This window comes from Sturnira hondurensis, unplaced genomic scaffold (assembly GCF_014824575.4).
Source record: "Sturnira hondurensis isolate 20B ecotype Veracruz unplaced genomic scaffold, ASM1482457v3 Scaffold0015509, whole genome shotgun sequence".
Taxonomy (NCBI): Eukaryota; Metazoa; Chordata; class Mammalia; order Chiroptera; family Phyllostomidae; genus Sturnira; species Sturnira hondurensis.
This window is the reverse complement of record NW_028088140.1, coordinates 11,025,389-11,045,884: the sequence shown is the minus strand read 5'-3', so window position 1 is coordinate 11,045,884 and position 20,496 is coordinate 11,025,389. Positions and strand designations below refer to the sequence as shown.

The following is a 20,496-nucleotide window of genomic DNA, read 5'->3' as shown; positions in this document are numbered from 1 at the left end:
GGATACAGGGCGTGACAGGGAGGGGTGGAAAGCGTGTCTGAAGGACAAAGCCTCATGATGTCTAGCACACAAGAGTTCTTTAAAATTCCATGAAGATATAAAGTGTTGTTGTTATAGTTATATAGCAAGTACTACAAGGATCTGAAAGGGAGTCCAGCAAATTCTAATATAAAATCTATGGCCCTGAGAAAGTGAAGATTTAGTTAGGGACATTAATACTTATTTAGCAAACATAAGAAAATGAGTTGGTAATATTAGCAAATATTTATAGGACTTGCAATTTACAGAGTTATTTTATAAATATTTCACTTAATTCTTACTAGAACCTCTAGAAATAAGTAGTATCATTCCCCCCCCCCTTTTTTTTTACAGATGGGAAGCCAACCTCAGGTTAAATAACTTCCCCAGAGTGACACGGCCAGGAGAGGGTGGCCCTACAACTTGAATTTGGGATTTTCTTTCTACTTCTCACCAGTCCCAGTGCTCCCAGAGCTCAGAAGAGGGCACTCAGGGCAGTGGGTGGGCCTGAAAGCCTCCACAGTCCAGGGCTGGGCCTTCAGGAATGAGCAAATTTTCAGGAGTCCAGGTGTCAGCACCCTCTTTTACTGAAGGACCAGTTAGTAAATATTTTAGGCTTTGCAGGCCACATAGAGTCTCCTCTGTAAGTAGTCAACTCCGTTGTAGCATGAAAGCAGCCACAGGTCACACAGAGGCAAGTGGCATGCTGTGTTTCAGTGAGACTTGATATTTATGGAACATGGGGCAGTCTGGATTCGGCCCAATGGCTGTAGTTCCCTGACCCCTGGAATAGGGCACGGGAGGTGGACGGGCACTCCAGGAGAGAATATGGTATAGGACATCATAGATATAAAAGCCTGCAGGTTGGAATAAATACAGCACATTCAAGGAGCAGTGAGCGGGGCAGCCTGACTTAGGTGGAGAGTTTTTGCTGGCAGTAACAGGAAATAAGGATGAATTGATAATGCTTTAGTCAGGTAGAGCTGCCCTAACAACAGAAACACAGAAAGTCCAAGATCAAGGTGTTAGCAGGGTTCCTTCTGAGGGCCTCAAAGGAAGGCCATGCCCCAGGTCTGTCTCCACAGCTTGTAGACTGCTGTCTTTTCCCTGTGTCTTCACATTGTCTTCTCTCTGTTAGTGGTTGTGTCCAATTTTTTCCTTTGCTTAGGAAACCAGTCATACTGAATAGAGCCCAACCTCATGACTTCACATTAATTTAGTTACCTTTTTAAAGACACTAGCTCCAAATACAGCTCTGAGGTACAGGAGATAGTACTTCACCATATGAACTTCTAAGGGGATACCTTTCACTATCACAAATGGGATCCAAATTCCACGGAATTTGAGATTCCAAATTAGAGTCAGTATGGCAGGAAATTAGGAATCCTTTTGCTTGTCAGCCATATCTCTGATTAGTACTTTGAAAAAATGAAAACTTATTATACCAAAAACAAAAGATTATAAAATGAGCATCTGGCAGTAAATGGCAAAGTAAGTGCTTCAGTCCCATTTAGGAGTGCTCAGATGCCTGGGCAGTGGGTCCCAGCAGGCTTGCTGACCCAGGATTCAACCCATCAGCTCCACATTGCACTCCACACCACTGGAGAAGTTCGGGGAAAATGCCTTCATCTACCGCCTGGGGTGTCTGGCCCTGGTTCATCAACCCTCTCCCAGGAAGAGTAGACAAAAGATTGACAGTAGTTGATGAGTCCTCTGCCCTTGGATGATGAGGCTACCAGCTAAGTTCCAGAATGAACACTGGGCAAATCTCAAGAGAAGCCAGTCATTTTCGTTGCCAGTCAAACAGGGCACTGCAAAGCCCCATCTCCAAAGTCAAAGCTGTTTTGCGTGACCCAAGAATTCAGAACTAGGCAGATTTCCTCCATCTGTCCCCAAGTTCATTCCTCATTCCCTCAACAGAGCTTTGCTCTGGTGTCACTCAGTCAATTATGTTGCATAAGATCTGAGACAGAAGGCCTCAAGAAATTGATATTTTATGAGTGGATGCTTCTCCACACATCTCCTTCAGCCTCAGGGATGGGAAGGGTGGGAAGGAGGGCAGGAGAGGAGGAGGAAAAAGAGAGTCAAGGGCACAATACCTAAGAAGAATTTGCTTCCAGTTTCCATTACAGATTGATCATTAAGTAACCTTAGTGACCTCCTTTGTCTCTATCAATACTGAAGCTGCTCTTACTCTCAAACCTTGGCTCTTTCTGAAGTCATTTTTCATTCATGTGGGTTTGGCCATTTTGGGGCACACATGTTGTATCATGTTTACATCATGTTGTCTAAATGAGATCTAATTTCTTGTTATGGAAAACAAGAAATGAGTGGTAACACACTGGAATAGCCTGGAGCAGACCATTTGGAGATTTGTTTTAAGCAGCATGGGAACCTGACTGGAGATAATTGCTAGTTTCATAGAGGACTGTGTGCTGTGAGCCTGTCCTTTCTCTGTTGCCCACAGCTACAGAAGGGCTTGCCAGCTGATCTGTGCAGCCACATATTCCAAGCATTTCCTGGCATTTAATAGAGGGTTCCTAAATTTTAGTGAATAAACCCTCGGAGGGTTTTTGTGAACCCAGACATACCAGGAAACATCCATCTTCATAGTGGCTTAGATCTAGTGCTCCTCTCCCAGTACAATTCTTGTGATTTCCAGTTTCAGGAGATTATCTCGTGTCAGCTCTGGCTTATTAGAATCCCCCCAGTATCTGCATAACTGTTTTCCAAGTAGGCAAGGGGAGGCATTGGTTACTGAGAGAAAAGAAATGTGCATCTCCACTAAGGCACAGAAATTGTCCTAGTAAGCACCATTGCAAGCAAGAGTTGCTACCAAGATGTTTGGGGGGTAGATGACACTAATTCAAGATGTAATCAGTTGTTGGCAAGATGAAGTCTAGACAATTCACTGTAGCCATTGGTGATATTACTAAATAGGTAATTATGTTGTTCACCCCCTGCAATGGCAGCTGTTAATTCCTGTTTCATTAGAATTTTATTTTCTTTTTGAATCTTCTCAGTAGAAGCCAAGGGACAAGAGAGCCCTGAGACCCAGAGTTGATTCACAGTACCTAGTAACAAAGAAGTTAGAAAGTTGGAAAACTAGCTTTGTCTCTAGTGGCCTTTCTCCGCATTCTTCTTCCTACATTAATTCAATGAGGCACAGTTCATTCTACAGAGGGTGTATTATTACCACATTTTCTGCAGATGAACAGACATCAAGCTTCCTTTCTCAGAGCATCCAGACAGGGGGCTGCCTGTAGAGGAGAGATGCCTCTGGGCACCTAGGTTCTTTGTCATCTTTCCGCCCTGATTTACATCCAGTTCAACATCTGAATGTCCGAAAGGGGAGTCAGGCTGTCCATCTCATCCCCAGAGTTAGTATCCAGCATTTATAATTCTCAACTTTCAACTGTTTGGGCACCTAATTTTCAAGAAGGAATCCAAGTTCATCTCTCTAAGGTAGCAAGTTCCTTAAAGAATCAGCTATGATCATGCCGTCTAATCCCTTAGTAACAGGAACATAACTGCATCTTTACTCATCTTATTTGCTTCTTCATTTCAGCAAGGAACTTTCATATAGCTTCACCCAAAAGAGCAGATCTAGTGGGGACTGCTGCCTGCAGTCAGGGGAGATGATTTAGACTCTGCAAGTCACTCCCCGCAGGTGGTTGCCAACTCTGCCCTCAGGAAAGACAAGCCGTGGTCAGATGCAGTGGTTTTATCAAGCTCTTTCTATTGTTTTTAAAGTTATCCTACAGTTATTTCTGAAGTTGAACAAGATGGCAAAATATCGATGCAAATGCTGAAAGTTGGATAAGGCTTCTGTATAGCAGGTCACCAGTCCCTGGCTTTTCATCATCGGCCAGGGTTCCCATCACTGGCCCCCCCAGCCCCTGTCCCAGACAACTGTGTGAACAGAAATTTGGTGACTGGCAGCCTGTTGTTCATCCCTCTGAATAGAAGGCCCCTCATGAGATGTTCACTTGAGTGGCTGTTATCATTCTGAACTGAGACATATCTTCTTTTCCAGCAGGCAAATTTGAGCCAAGCCATTCATTTCAGTTCCTAGCTCTCCGTGTTTTTTTTCAAATATGATTTTTCAGAATTGAAAAAAAAAAGAATGCTCCTCATTGTGAAGTTGTTGCTTATTCTAAGTTTTGTCTTTTAAGATGGGAAATAACCCTTGACAAAGGTTAAAAATAAGCCTGATTCTTTTCTTTCACAAGCCAGTCTTCAGTATTTTCACTAACAACTAGCATTCAAGGATGTTAATTGGACATCATCCGAGTTCTTGGGGGAAAAGATGAGATAAAGAAGCATCTAAAGCTTGGAATGACCTTCCCTTTATGCCTTTTGCTGGAACTGAGGGGGACACTACTACCCATTCCTGATCAGGGCACATGCTTCCATTCATGAGTGGTAGGAGAGTTCCCACCTCACTCTCCAGCTGTGACTATGTCTGACTCCCCACTTACCCAACACCCTCCGTGGGGCCTGCTGGAGGCACAGTTCTATCAGGGGGAGTAGGAAAATTCTCTGACTTGGGAATTAGCTAAAGCATTTGATATCCAGAACTCAAAGTCCATGGCAGAATACTGATCTCCCCCTGTTACACTTGGGACAATCAGTGTCTTTATACTCCCACCAGCACCCCCTCTTCAGCTACAGCCCAGGCCCTAGAGAAGCCTACAGAATTCTTGTTTATATACAAAGCTTCTCGAAAGACCACGCACTGACAAGCTATTGGGCAATTTGTTTGCTACTTTAAACCTTTTAAAAATAGATACATATTTATTGGTGATGTGGTGGTGCCTGAGGCATCTGGTAGATCTTTACTGGATGGAATTGAATGATTGAATTGGACAAAGGGCTGAGTAGATTCAGGGTCGTTTTCTACCTGTAAGTGAATCCACTGCAGGTGGGGAAGAAGTCCAGTCAACTGGCTGCTGGGTAGGGGCAAAGGGGGACACAAGTTTGATTTTAGCAGTTACCCCACTGGAGCCTGCAGAAGGGCATCTCCCAAAGGAGGCCACAGGGATGTGGGGTAGTCCCTTATAGGAAGGCCTCTTGCAAACTGCTAACTGGATAGACCAGTGTAGAGCAAGGCCTCTGCTGGAGTAACTCCTCCCAATATCCATCATTTATTTCACATCATTAGTTCATGTGATTTGGGGTTTTGGTTCTATTTTATTATGTTTTCTTACTTGTTTTGATGTATTGCTTTTCACAGTTTTTTTTTGGTTTATTTTTGGAGATAAAAATGGATATTCAATGTGAAAGCTGAGTTCTTTGTTTCTTTCTTTTGCCTGTGGCTGACTGCATGCTCTCTGTTGATGTCTTGTTCCTGGTTCTTGAAAATGACCATCTTGTCTGTGAAAGGAGGAGCTCCAGCAGGCTTGCTTGATCAGAAGAAAGGGAAGTTTGCTTGGTTTAGTCACTCCACAGAAACCCATGGTAATTTTCTTCTGTACTCTGTGTGTGTAACATAAATGTGTGTTGCTACATACCAGGCTGGATGGGAGGGAACAGCCATATTTTTCTTGATGGCTTGTGATGCAGTGGTCACGTGTGTGTGTGTGTATCTGTGTGTTTGTTTTTTTTTTTGTGAGGGGATGATGTCAATGTGTCTCACTCATAGCCACTGCCTTGTCATTTCTTTGTATGTATGAAATCAGCAGATGTGATAATCAACAGCTATTCCATGATGGAATCTTTCTTTTGGATAGTGCCAGCCATGATTAAGGTCACTGTAAATGCCAGTGCCTTGATTTAGAAAGTTATATGGTCCTTCCTAATGCCCAGGCCTGCCTCCTCCTAATTTGGTTGTCTTTCCATGCCTAGCACCACCACCATCCCATTACTCCATAGCTAAGGGGCTGTCTGGGAGCAAAGTGTAACAAAGTGAGATAGATTTTTGTATACAACTCAGCTTGTTAAGTAATGATGCCTGAAGAGTTAAAGGAGCCTTTGGTCAGAAATGGCTGGAGATAGATGGACTGAAGACTGAAGATTCTTCTTTATATTACTTCTTCATTAATGGACATGGAGTAAGGAATTCTGGAAAGTTCTGAAAGTCCATCTTCCCAGCTCCCAGTGCTAGTCAGTTCTTGCTTACCAGCTCCCTCAAACTTCAGGATGCAAAGCTATGATATTTAACACTATCCTTTGGCTATTCACCATGTTTTGATGAGGCCTCCCAGCCTGATTTGGCTTTAAGAACCTCACTCATCCTAGATTGTAGGGAAGGGTGTTGGTCAGCACAGAGATGGTCTAGCTGAGCCTGATGCAGAGGGTCCTGACACTTGGCTCCAGTCCAAGTCCCAAACACTGTGTCCTTGGCATTTGTCCCTTCCTTAGACCTCACCTTCTCATCATGTGATTTGAAGGGGACAAGGTACAGCTGGATAATATCTAAAGTTCCATCCAGCTCTAAACATCTTTAAAATGGCATCTAGATTTCTTGTTACCCAACTTTGCTGAAAATGAGTCCTAAGGTGGAGAGGTCTCTCATATTCACAGTCAAACCACAGGGTAAGTTACAGGCTTTATTTTTGTATCTTCAGTGTTCTTGAGATGAGTCTTCTCACCTGCCTATCTTGTGTTCATCCACAAGAAAAGAAACTGGGAGAAATCCATGTTCAGCAACATTATCTAGTAGAAGTCTTTTCCTGGGCTGTGGTGACTCCATGGGGACTTGTCCCCACATCACCTGATGCCATACCCTCACTAGCTACAGATTCTTTAGCTACTGTGAGCTAATGATTTCTTTCCGCATGAGGAGTTGTGTTCTGCAGGGAGAATTGAACCAGGACCCATGCTGGGGTGGTTACCCTAGCAAACAAGGGTTGGCACAAAAACTCATTGATATGTCATATTAAAGGGGTAGAAAAGAATTTTCTTGAGTTAAACTTTTGTTTGGAATTAAAAAACAATAGTAGAAGAAATGGCTTCTTCTAAGCCATCAAATGGGTTCCAAGGAAAAAACTCCTACTGGTCTGGAAATGCACCCCCTGCCACCTCGGGTAGACACCGGAGATGGGTGGGAGACTGGTGCTAATGGAAGTAGATAGTTCATATCCCAAGTCAGCCCGCTGAGGTGGGCGTCTGAAGGTCGCTGGAATAGCGACCTGCAGTCTATCTTCAAGTCAAATGTGAACCAGATTTGGTGGATTCTTCTCTCCTGAGGTCTGTAGTGCTAGTTTGAGTGGCAATGCCTGATTATGCCCAAGCTCTCTGTGTCAGGCCCTGTCCTGGAAATAACAGACCCGAGTCCCAGTGTACACCATAGGAAAGGGTCTTCCTCCAAATCTAGTTTGAAGTATATGCAGGCAGTAGAAATGCCCTTTCTACAAACAAGTGGGACCCTCAGTTTGGGACCCTCACCTTAGAATTGGTGGGTGGAACAAATAGGGAATAAAATGTTTTCAGGAAAACTCCCCTTTTTCTGAAAGAAAGTAGTGGATGCAAATGGAAAAGCTCCCACAGCCTCTCCTAGGGCAGAGTTGACGGTAGAGACAGGTTCAATAGCAAGTGTTTTCAGGATGTCTCCTATAAGGCAAATGATCTTATCACCAGGTTTCCTTCCACATTACACTAGTTTAAAGTGTCCTCAGCAGCACAGCTTACCCTACACTGAGCACCAGGCATGTCATTCCCTCACAGAAACCCTACGCCTGGCCAGGGCCTCAGCCTATTCCTCACCAGCAGGTGCTACTGGCTCCCCTCCTCCCAACAGCTCTCCTCCTGGGATTAGGTGTACTGCAAACTAATGCTCTTCTCTCCCCATCTCCTCCCCGTTCTCATGCCTTGTTCTGCATCCCTTTGACTCCTGCAGTGAGCATGCCCACAAGTGAGACGGAGTCTGTCAACACTGAGAACGTGGCTGGCGGTGACATCGAAGGAGAAAACTGTGGGGCCAGGCTGGCGTGAGTAGGCACAGCGAGCCCAGAAACTGGGCTTTTGTGGGGGCATGGGCAGGGCAGCTGCTCCTGAAGTCAGAATGGGATGGCTCATCACTGGGATGGGCAGACTTCAGAGCACAGCAAAGAACAGAAACCTGTGCAGGGAGTGGATGGCACTGATGTGACCACAGCCCCTAGGCAGTGGTAATGGGTCTTAAATTGAGACTGCTCTTCAATTGTGAGGCTCCAGTTCTTGGATCTTGAGCTCCTTTCCATCACGTCAGAGAAACACAGAGAGTGTGTGTGTTGGGGCAGGGGGTGTTGAGGGTGGCTCTGAAGCCTTTTTCTTCCCAGCCCCTTCCATCCCCTTTCACAAGAGACAGCTATGATAGGATCCTTGAGTCCTTCTAACCACCCTTTCCATTTTGATAAAAGTGACCTGGAAGGAAGGCAAAGAAATAAGAAAATAGACCACAAGATGATAAACATGTTGGTTTTTACCTGCACCTCTAATTTATCCATCCAGTGAATGGAAACAGATGCCTGAAATGCAGACTTGAGTTAATAAACTCACCCCTGCATAGCTTACACTGTGGCTGACTCCTCTAACAATAAGCCCCAGCCCACATGTGCAAGACTTCCCTTTCCCAGGCCCTGGCTTCGGCAAGCTAACTTTGGCCTGGGATGGGGCCAGGTGTGAGGAGGAACAGTCCACACATGGATTATCACAATCACCTAGCTTAGTTCAATCTTGAAAATGAAAACCAGTAGTCAGTTCTTGGGAAATGTTCCCCTGAAAAAGAAGGGGTGGGGGAGTGGTCTACCTGCTAAAAATAAACCTAGAGCATGAGGCCTTCTCCTGGACAAATCAGGTTCCACTTTGGGAGGCATGAACACTGTAGACTCACCCAGACACTGATAGGCACTGCAAAGAGCAGGCTCTGAGGAGAGCCAGTCTCAAGAAAAGTAAGTTTCTAAATCATTCCATCAGAAGAAAGACATCTTATTTCACCCTTCCCCTATGAAATGACTCCATGGTTTGGGCAAACCCAACCCTTTTTAAAAGGTCTAAACATAAGCATGCCAGCCTTAAGAATGGCCTCTGAACCAAAGGAGAAGGGAATCACAATTTAGGAACGAACCAGCTCTTGCAGCTTCTGTTTCCAGGGTTCACGGGGCCTTCAGAATTACTCACTCTGACAGTGGCACCAGGGAGTCTGTACTGCAGGTTTCTCAGCATTGTCGAGAAGCAGTTATTGTCAAATGTTGCTAAAATACAGTGCTAATTACATTTTAAGCAGCAGTCCAAGCCTCTTTTCCCTTCTCTTCTGATGGAACCATACAAAACAAGTAATTGAGTTTCTAAAGCAGGCACCAGTCAGTTACACTAGGGACACACAGATCGCAGGCCTTCAGAGTCCATCAGTTCTAGGTCTTTCTGTGATCCTGACATCAAGGAGGTTTGGGGAGAAAATGATTGAGGACCCTGAACCTCTAGCTTTTGGGCCTGGCCCAAGTCACAGACCAGGAGGGACTGGGGAACTGGCACCAGAGGGGACATCACTGGACAGTGTGTTTCAGGAGAGCACGAAGTTGTGTTGGAAGAGTATGATTGCCCCCCACAGAAAGAAAGTATCAGTCTCTCTCGTATATCTGTCATTGCCTTGAGGACACACTCTGCAAGCTCCAGGAGCTCTGTAGAAATGGTCCCTGTTATTCCCATGAATGTCTACATTTATAGACCTATGCTGTACATATAAGATGTACATATAATTCTGGTCACAGTGCCAGAATTATGGCACATACTTAATAAATTATGGTCCTTCCCCATCTCCCACCCACCACCTGCCCCACTTCAGACAATGATGGCAAAATAAGACAGCCAACATTCCTGATAGGAGAGACAGTGTGAGAACAGGTTGGGGGCTGAGAGTAGGTATGTGGTGAGGAGACGATGTGAGGCTAGTTGTGTAGTAAAATGAGGCCTGAGTTCAGGTAAGGATTTATATAAAGTGCAAGGCCAGGATGTAGATGGTTCCTGAGTGGGACAGGCAGAGAGAAAGCAACTGCAATGTGATACTTGGGTAAAGAGGGCAGGTGGGAAGACAGGTGATACAGAAGGAGAAGCCATCGAAGTTTGGAGACAGAACATGATAAGAATGCTGAAGTGCCGTCTGAGGCAAGGCCAACCCGAAGGACTTGCAGGGATCACACAGCAAGCCATGGAAGTCCAAGATCCAGCTCCAAGCAGGGATGGAGTCACATATTTGAGGTTATCAGTATAAAAAATATTCATGAGGTCCTAGAACAATGCTTGTTGATAGAGGAATGGAGGGACTCAGACATACAGAAGAATCAGAACAAGTAAGTGAAACAGGCAAAGAGGTGTTAGGGAAACCGGCAGCAGCACTTGCTTGGAAACTATGGGAGGAAGAATTTCAAGACACGGCTCCCTACTTGTACACTCAGTAGTGTGCCCAGCTTGGAGCTAGGTGAAGGAGGTACCGAGCAGCAGAGCAAATTGACACCCTCACTAGAGCTCACAATCTGGTAGGACACTGTCATTCATATGTAAATAGCTTATTAAAGTTGGGATGAGTGTTAAGAAGAAAAAGTAACTGTAATGTGGGTTTAATGACCGAGGGAGAGACCCGATTTAGAATGGCAGGTTAAGAACAGTCCTGTGAAGAAATAAAACTTCAGCTGAGAACTGAAGGATTAAACATACATCACTGAGGTGGAGAATAAGGAAGAATGTTCCAATCAGAGGCAACAGTGCATTTCAAGGCCCTTGGGCGGAAGTAAGGAGGGAAGGCCAGTTTGGCCAGTGTGACATGGGTGGAGACTGGAGAGCCAAAGCTGGAGATGGAGCAGAGCCTGGTAGAGCCCTTGATGATCTTGGTCTTGACACAGGACTGTGAGAAATCATGGAATGTGGAGCTGGTTGATTTGGTTAGTTTTGCATCAAAGGATCACTTTGATGTGAAGAAAAGAATGAGAAGGAGTGAGGCCAGGAGGGAAGCAGGCTCCCAGTGAAGCAGCCTCAGAGCAGTCACCGAGGTATGAGATGACGCTGGCTCAGGCCAGAGTCCTTTGCATGGATGGAGCAGAGCAGATGGACTCTGTGTGTTCTGGAGCTGTACTCTAAAGACTTGGCCATAGAATCTGGAGTCTCAGCAAAGGAGAGGGTGTGGAAATGAGCCAGCATAAGCAGGGCCTAGGAGGGAGAGAAGAAAAAGGAGCATAGAAAGAAGAGGCTTGTTTTCATGAGAGTAAAGACTGGGATGATCTTTAAATAAAAAAAAAAGAAGAAGAAGTCGTCTATGCAAAGGGAGGAGCTAGAGGCTCTGGAATAGAAATGAAAGCTTCTGGAGAAAGAAACTGCTTAAGAAGTGGGGGGAGTTGACTTCAAGGAGAGAGTTGGAGAAACTGGATTCACTGGAAGAAGGAGCTTGTTTACCCTGGGACTAATAGGAAATGGAAAAAGAGACCTGGCATCAGGAGTCCTAAGGTCTAGTGCTAACCAATCAACCAAAGCATTTCTGCTCTGCATCTCAGTCTAGTGCTCTGGGAAAGGACGGTGCTCTCAGCAGAAGCCTGGGGGTCCTGGAACCATCTGCGGGGTGACTACAGAAGGAGACCACTTTTACCTCTTTTACACACTGGGCTTCCATGTAAAATTTCATATGAGTAAAGCATTCTACCACTTGAGAAATTGCAAACCATAAATCCAGTGGTATCTAAGGGTCCTTTCCAGCTCTCAAAGCCTACAGTTCTCTGAAGAATATAGAATCAAAAACAGGCTCTGCTAAAAAAGAGTCAATGATAGGAGTCATACCAAATGATCTGTCATCTCATCACAGAAAGTGAAGGCTAGATGTCCTAGGAACCTGAAGGACAGTACAGGAGATTCAAACTAGTGAGTCACCAAACTAATGAGGCCACAGATTGCTGAGCAGTGCCGAAGGTGCAGTGGAGACTGACGTTGTAAATGTGGAGTCAGCCTGCAGAACAATTCGACATATTTTTTGGCAGGCTCGTAGCCTGGAAGCACTAAAAACAGACAGTGGTGTGAACCAGGGAGGGGTTTGCCAAGCAGGCCCAGCAGAAGGCCCAGGCAGCGTGGGAGTCTGTGTGGGGTGGAGGGCAGCATGGATGTGACTGTGGGGCCAGGCTGAGAACTGGAGGTCAGGCCTGGCATTAGCCTGTGAGCCCAGAAAGAGTGTGAGGGATGTGATTGGGAGGACCCAGTGAGGGTGACCATTGGGTCCAGTGAAAGAGCAGGAGGGCTGATGGAGGAGAATCTGGCCAGAGATGTGGAACAACTGAGTCCAGTACATATAGCTGAAGCAGTGCTCTGCAGCGACAAGGGCTGGGGCTTGACCTCCTAGTAATAACAGCCATGGGCGGTGTCACCATTATGGATGGAGTCTAGGGGGTTCAGTCAGACGTGTGTCTGCCTGCATGGTAACTCCTATGCCATCTGATTTATGTCGAAGGCAAATTGGGACAATTCAGGCAAATACTACTTCCCAAAGCAGGTAATAAACATATGGTGCTCATTACTTAAGGAAGGGGAGAGAAGCTGAAAATGTAAAGAGCTGTTAAGAAGTTCAAATATTTGTCAAAAAATGACAAATGCAAATTGAGTGGCAAAGCAAAACAAAGAAGAGTTTTGGGTTTTTCTCTAATTTTGAATCTTAATGTCAAAAAAAAAATCTTGGTTTCCTATCAAGTTTCTACTGGAGGCCTGGGCAGAGAAAATACATTGGATTTGATGAACTCCAGGTCCAACCCAGTGGAACTATTTTGATGGTCTTATGTGGTAAACATTAAGTTTTTCCACCTCCCTGCTCCTTAAGAACAGGGCTCTTAGGATAGGATAGGATAGGATAGGATAGGATAGGATAGGATAGGATAGGATAGACACGATGAGAAAAGCCAGTAAACCTGAGCAAGCTGTGACTGACCCATTGGGGTTTGCAGAAGCTGGAAGCCTCGACTCCTCAGTAGGAGGAAGCATTTACCACACGTGAAAGAGACCAGGCTGTGGAGTGGTGCTCTGACACAAGACACCTGCCTGCTCCCTAGCTTGCTGACTCACACAGGAGACCAGTGTGACCTGCTTTGCAGACCCTGAACCAATAGTTACCTCCCAGGAGGTGCAGGGCTGCAGAGCAATGGGGTCCTCTGTTTTCATGAGATGGAATTCCTGTACAGGGAGAATGAGGAATTTGGCACTTGAGGTTTAGGAGACTTCTAACCTCAGCTCTCCAAGGGCCAGGGTTTTTTATTGCCTCCAGAGACATGCCAGTTGAACAGTACCCTCCCCTTCCTCAAGTGGGGACACTTATGTAATATGGTATTTAAAAAGGCATGAATGTTTTGGACTCAAAAAAATCTAAAATTGAGCTCACAATCCCTGAGACCAGCAGCAACAACAAAAATCAGTCGTCAAGCGTGGTATCCAGAGATATACATCAAGACTTGTAACTAAGTGGAAAAGGAAGTTCTGCTCCATTTCCTCCTCTTTAGAATGTGCCAGAATGCCCAGTAAGAGCCCTTAGCTGATGACCATGCTTAAACTTAGTCCCAGTCCTCACTTCAGTCAGTCACCCTTCACCCTGATCTTTCCCTGTGCCCACCTCTCAGAGTCATTTCTTTGGGAGATGTGAATGTGCAGATTTCAGTTTCCCCATGTGGTAGTTTTGAGCAACCCACTTTTCTTGTGATTCACCTGGACTGAGAGAGAGAAAGAGAGAGAGAGACTGTCATGGGGAAGTCATTGAGAGAAGGCCAAGGGCTGGGGCAGGCTCTGCAAACAGAGTCACAGAGATGTGGTCGTCCACATTGGCTTGTGATTGCACCTAGCAGTGTGAGCTGCCGAAAGCAAGCCTAGGGCAGCCCTGGAAGGTGCCATGCTCAGCACGGTCCTGCTGCAGAACAGAGCACCCCGACTCCCCTGACTCCCCACCACCCAATTAGCACCTGGAAAACATTTGTTTCCCTATTAAATTGTGGCTCTAAATAAAATGCTGCCCTGGCTCCCCTTCCCCCTCCCACATGCTTTGTTAACATGTGATTAAACCCTCCAGCCCTGGCAGGCAGTCTTTGGAGGCGGGAAAAGGTTATTAGCTAACGCTTCAGAGCAGTAAAGGCACTTGGCTCAGATCCTCAGTGCCCCAGAGATATAATTATCTCATGCTCAATGGCTTTGCCACCTGTCACATCTTCTGGTTCAATTTTTTAATAAAAAACAATGAGAGGGGTTGTTTTCTTGCTATGCTGCAGAGCTCACTTTGTGCTGAGTTGGGATGACACAGGCTCATAGCAGTTGCTTCCCAGTCCCTGTTCCTGTTTTCTCTCAGAATCTCTCTGTCTCTCTGCTGCCTTTTCCATCCCTTTTTCCACCTCCAAGTTACATTCTGCATCTTTCTGTACATCTACCTGAAACCTCTGCAGTGTTTCCTCCCTCTACACTAAGCCTTTCTGACACATGGCCTTCAGTATTTTGTCTCATGTGCCTGCACTGTCCTCTCTCTCTACCTATCTGTTTCCCTTCTGTCCTCTCTCCTTCCCTCACTCTTCTCCCAACCCGTCTCTATCTAGCCTCCCCTGGACTATCCTATCGGAACTAGGTTGTCTCAGGAGCTCCTTGAAGGTTTCACCTTTCAGTGGACCCTCCCCCATACACTGACCTTCGAATCTGCCACCAGCACACCTGCCCTGTGCTCCTGTCCCAAAGTCCCCCAGGGTCTTCTGGGCACCACATGACTGTTCATATGCTGTGTTTCTCCTCAGGGCCTGTGGCTGTTTCTTTAGGCCCAGTTTGCTGCCCTCAGGCCAGAACAGTAGTGGCCTTTCCATTTCCTGATGGCTTTTTGCTCATCTTCACCTTGTACTGAGCGTTGTCGATACTCCTGCTCAGATGGAGGCGGGGTGTGCGCTGATGGGTTTCTGCCTGTGGCTTCTAGTGGGATCCAGCCTCCCTGTCCTCTATGGCTCCTCTCAAGGTGCAGCACTCCTAACATGCTGCCTAATCTGACCTCATAGAACCTCATGGTAGACTCTGGTCATCAGAACATGGGTTCTCCCTCTTCGTTTAGAAGGCACTAGATTTGTAAACTTATCGGGGCCAACCCTCAGTCTTTACAACCAAATGCATGGTTGTAAAGAAAGAAAGTGCTGACAAAGAAAGAAAGTGACACACAAGAAAGTGCTGACAAATAGGGTTCTCTCTCTCCAGAGTTGTTCTAAGTCACAGCACATATCCATCCAGTACCAATATGTAGGCATTAGGAGACATCAAACTTCTCTGGCATTGCTGAACATATTTGAAATGGTTGTTAATGTCTCCTTTTTCCTCTTTCAGCCACCAGATCTCCAAGTCGAAGTTCAGGTAAGTGAGATACATGCTGCTCTTCTTTCCCTCTGCCCATCAGCTCTATCTCAGCCTCCCCGCCAGGCGGGCGGTAGAGTTAGTCATGTTCTTCAAAGAAGGTAACTGTTTTCTTTTGTATGGCTGTCAAGAAAAGTGTTTGGGGTCACATCAAGCAAGTAATCCAGGGAGTGATATTTACTGAATTATCTTTGTCAGTCTTTTTGATAGCACATCCCAAAGCTGTGAGACCTAGTATGTCTCCCTACCTTGTAAGTGGAAGTCCAGGTGAAATAAATGTAATGTGGATGCTTGCTAATCTTCCTGACTACTTTATGTTCATGGACACAGTGAGATATGAACTTCAAGAGTTATGGAAAGCACCCAGGATCACCACACTGCTGGGCTTCAGAACCTTCCATAGGGGCTATGGTCTTCAGCCCCGTCTGCCTTTCTGCCTCATTTCCCACACTTCCCTCCACCTACCCTTGGTTCCAACCACATGGAACTTGTATTTACTGGGATATTCCCTGTCCTGTCACACATATGTCAGGGCCTTTGCCTGGAGCCTCCTACCTGAATCACTGTGTCCCCATGTCTTCGTCTGGAGAACTCAGATTTTGTTAAGAACCTCAAATGTTACCACATCAATGACATCTTCTGCAAACTCCCCAGGGGAGGTTACTCACCTCCCTCCAATTCCCATAGTGCGTTGCTCATACTAATATCAGAGCACTTACCACACTACATACTAATTATTGGCTCACAATAATAGACCGTTTCCCTCAATAGACTGTATGCCTCAGATGTATTACTTCGAGAGAGTCTGCTAAGTGCCTGGCCAGTGGTAGGCTGCTCATATATGCATGTTTGTGGAATAGATGAATTGATGGATATGTGGAGATTGCCTTTACTCCCACAAAACTTGTACACACCAAAAAACATTGATGACTTATGTCTATTAATTGATCTATCCTTGTTTCCCTGGCTTCACCTACTATGTAGCTAGAGCATAAATAATACTGAATTTTAGTCCAGCTGGGTAAATGTAACCCAATGGTGTATTTTAAATAGTCCCTTAAGGTAAAAGTATTCAGTCTCTCATATTTCCTGTTTCCCAGCTTCTCTCCAGCCTAGAATCTGGATGCATGGGGTCTGGGGACTTCAAAACCCCGGGAGGTGAATAGGGCTTAAAGAAGACTGGTCCTGGAATGCCCCCCCCAAGTCCTCTGCTTATCCCTGCTGTATAGTAGCTAGTCTAAGCTACTGTCTGAGCTGCTTCCTGCTGAGGTACAGCAGGTTCATCTGGTTTAGGCATCCACCACCGGAACCCATATTTGCATCTGATCTTGAAATATCCATCTCTCTTCTCTGACCCCCAAGCTCTGTTGGTCCACTGACATTAGTACCTCATACCCCACATGAGTGCACAGACCCCCTTCCAGGTCCCTCGCACTCCATGAACAAGTTATGGGGAACCTGGAACACTAAGCAGGCCCATCTACCTACCTGCCTCCCTGCCTCCCACCACCATCTCTGCATCAGCCTAGACAGAGCTCTAAGCCAAGGGCTGGCATTCTCCCAGGGTTCTGCAGATCTGATGTATGCACCAGTAGAGGCTGCCAACAGGCCCCACAGTCCCTAGGCCTCCCTGGGTCTCCTGTATGTTTCTAAAGCAGGCTTCTCTAAGCCCTTGGGGCTGGACCCCCCAGGACTCTGGTATCTGACTTCTTCCCCCACTTCTGACCCTTCTTTCTCCCATATTTCCACTGGAACTGGAAAATGCTGGCTTTTCTTTTCTGCTTCTCTTAAGACCTGCTTTACAAAAAAAAAAAAAATCTAGGGCCAAATATACCAGGCCTCGCTCTTATTACATGAAAGAAAGCCCTAGGAATGTAGATGTCCTTTTTCTCTCCATAATAATGCTTGAATTTTGCAGCTTTATCTCCCATACCTGGGGATGTGGCTGGATCACAACAGGGGCTGAACAAATGTAGGTAGGGTGGGCAAGAGTAGATTTACAGTTGTTTGTATGGAAAATAATTCAATAATTAATAATAATACAAGAATAAACTGTTTTAGCCCTGGCTGGTGTAGCTCGGTGTATTGAGCTCGGGCCTGTGAACCAAAGGATCGCGGTTCAATTCCCAGTCAGGGCACATGCCTGGGTTGCAGGCCAATTCCCAGCAGGGAATGCACAAGAGGCAACCATACGCTGATATTTCTCTCCCTCTCTCCTTCCCTTCCCCTCTAAAGATAAATGAAATCTTTTTAAATAAAGAAAGAATTAACTGTTTTGCGTACTCACAATTGTAAACCTACTTTTGCCTACCCCTGTATTTGTTGAGTGAGTGAATGAATGAATCTTGACACATACTCAAACAAAATATCTAATTGGATAGCAAAGCTGAGAAAACATTTTGTGCTTCTGATAATTCCAAAGACCCCACACATAGAATAAGAGTAAAGGGACAAAAATACATTTGCAAATATTTCCAAAATATCATTCTCATTACATGGAAAGGAACAGTGGGCCCCTAAACTTCCGACTCTGCTCAGCTTTGAGACTTGGCTCGACCTGCTGTATATTTAACCCCCTGCACACCAGCTATTTGACTTATGGGAGGGGTCTCTCCCTCTGCAGTTTCTCTTCAAGATACAAGGGAAATGCAGTGAGGAAACTTTGTATTCCCAGAAGACTTATCACTGGTAGGTTGGCACTGTCATTAAACACCTTTTTAGATGAGGCTGCTGAGGCTGAGAGAGGCTGGGGCCACATGGCTCCTATATGGCAGGTCAGCTAGCACCCACACCCAGGACCCACACTGCTAACTACTGTGTCGTCCTACTGATGAAGTCTGTTTCTGCTTAGCTCTTGTATCCTGGGCTTGGGGTGGAAGCGCTATAGCAGTTCTGCTGCATGGAAATATAATATGAGCTGCACGTGTACTTTTTACATTTTTCTAGTAGCTACGTTAAAAAATAAAAAGAAACAGGTGAAATTAATCTTAGCATAATAAATTTAACCCACTGTTTATAAAACATTATCATTTCAACTTGTAATCAACATAAAAATTATTGAGGTATTTTACATTTCATTTTTCATACTAAATCTTTGAAATCCATTGTGTATTTTATGCTTGCTTCATGTCTTATTTGGAGTGGCCACATTTCAAGTGCTCAATAGCCATATGTGGCTAGCGGTCACTGCACCAGACAGTGTGGCCCTAAAGGGTCTGACCAGCTATCACATTGTGGCCTTCTATTCTAGATTCTTTGGCCCACGGATGGTGTCTGTTTAGGAAATATCAATGGCTGTCAATGAATTGGAAATGCCATCAAAATTTCCAAGTACACTAGGGGCAGTTCTTGTGTGATGCTAAGGTTTCCACTACAGGTGCAAGAAAAATCTGTCCTCATACTTTCTCGTGTCCAATTCTGGCAGCCAAGATAGAATGAGAGAACATAGGAAAAAAGCAAGTTTAGTGAATGCTGGGGTTGGGGGAGAGAATTTTTGCAACTCAGAAATAACCTTTAAACAGTGTCTGTTTTGCTCCCTCATCCAAAGTATCTAAAATTTGAATTTAAAAAAGAAATCAAAGCATTCCTGATTATTTACTCAGTTTAACAATGGAAAATAACAAAATTTGAGCTTCAGATTGGCATATTCTATTTGCAAAACTGAAAGATACAAAATTATAGTTTATTTAAAAGAAACACTAGAATGGAGCTTTTAGGGAAAATTCTGCAAATTAGTGACTTATAATATCAGGAATTAGTTACAGTAAGGAACTTTGCAACATTTGGGGCTCACTGTTCAGAATAGGATTTATTATTTTTTAAAATATTTTATTTACTTATTTTTAGAGAGAGGGGAAAGGAGAGAAACATCAATGTGTGGTTGCCTGTCATGCATCCCAGCCAGGGACCTGGCCTGCAACCCAGGCATGTGCCCTGACTGGGATTCAAACTGGAGACCTCTTGGTTCACAGGCTGGGACTCAATCCACTGAGCCACACAGCCAAGGCCAGAATAGGATTTACATGGTCAGGGAACAAATGATTATGAAAGTATTATGCAACTTGAAAGGGTTAATCAGATCACCTGTTGAGGTTTCCAGGTCTCTATTTTACAGAGTTTTAAAGTAGATCCCACAAAGTTCTAAAGTTTTGGAGGACTATCTTGCCCTGTATTCAGTGAAATGTACCTCCAAAGTTCCCTCCACTTTTGCTATCCCATGAGCAACAAGGCACCCAGGTTTTCCCCAACCTCTAATAGTTCATTTTTAATTTTTAAAACTTTATTTATTTATTTATTTTCCTCACCCAAGGACATGCTTATTGATTTTAGAGAGAGGAAGGGAGGGAGAAAGAGAGGGAGAGGAACATCAATTGGTTGCCTTTCTTATGCAGCCCTAACTGGGAACCAAACTGCAACCCAGGAATGTGCCCTGACTGGGAATTGAACCTACAACCTTCCAGTTTGCAGGACAAAGCTCAACCAGCTGAGCCATACCAGCCAGGGCCCTATAGTCCATTTTTAAGTTACTTATATATAAAATAATTAAATTTAATAATTTTTTGTGTTGCTTGTTCTCAGTTCTGTAGCCACTATAAAGACCCTGAAGTGTCCACTACTATTCTAGATGACTGTCAAAAATTATATGCCAAGCAACCTCTTTCAGGAGCACTGTTCTCTCCTCATACCCACCCTCATCCCTGGATCACAAGAGGCTTGGGGCTCTCAAAACTTGTCTTCAAATCTGCATAGTTTGTCCCTGATGCTCTGCCAGCCTGTCAGCAAGTGTCCTCACTGTAGGATGGCCTGCACTGGATACAGTATGATCCCATTGCTGATCCATATAGTAGAGAATAACTGGGAAGCTCTTTTCTGGCCCCTCCATGACCGGCCAGGATGCCCTCTGCCAAGCCCATCTTGGCACTAAGCCCACTCTTCAGTGGTCTGTATCACCCACATGAGTTTTATGCAGACAAAGTCCATGTCTAGCATGTTAACTGTTGAATACCTAGTACCTAGTCCATGGTAGGTGTTCAGTAAGTGTTTCTTTTATATATAACTGAATTAATAAGGCAGAGAGAGTGTGACAATAGTTCTAAGTCTGGGAGGACTAGAAAAGTGCATGGTGAGGAAGCTGGGATGGACAGGACATAGCAGGGACATAGTCCTGTGCCC

General features: G+C 45.0%; 1 protein-coding gene across 14 annotated transcripts in view; it reads left to right on the top strand.

The window, feature by feature from the left end:
- CACNA1C (calcium voltage-gated channel subunit alpha1 C) overlaps positions 1-20,496 on the top strand; it is a 664,664-nt gene that overhangs the window by 507,300 nt on the left and 136,868 nt on the right. For 8 of the 14 annotated variants that reach the window (XM_037064774.1, XM_037064773.1, XM_037064772.1 and 5 more), the window contains exons 10-11: positions 7,859-7,949; positions 15,298-15,324. In XM_037064774.1, coding sequence (XP_036920669.1) covers positions 7,859-7,949; positions 15,298-15,324 — 118 coding nt within the window. Of the gene's footprint in view, positions 1-5,403; positions 5,479-7,858; positions 7,950-15,297; positions 15,325-20,496 lie in introns of all 14 variants that reach the window. The other 6 variants (XM_037064760.1, XM_037064762.1, XM_037064764.1 and 3 more) reach the window with 1 other exon arrangement.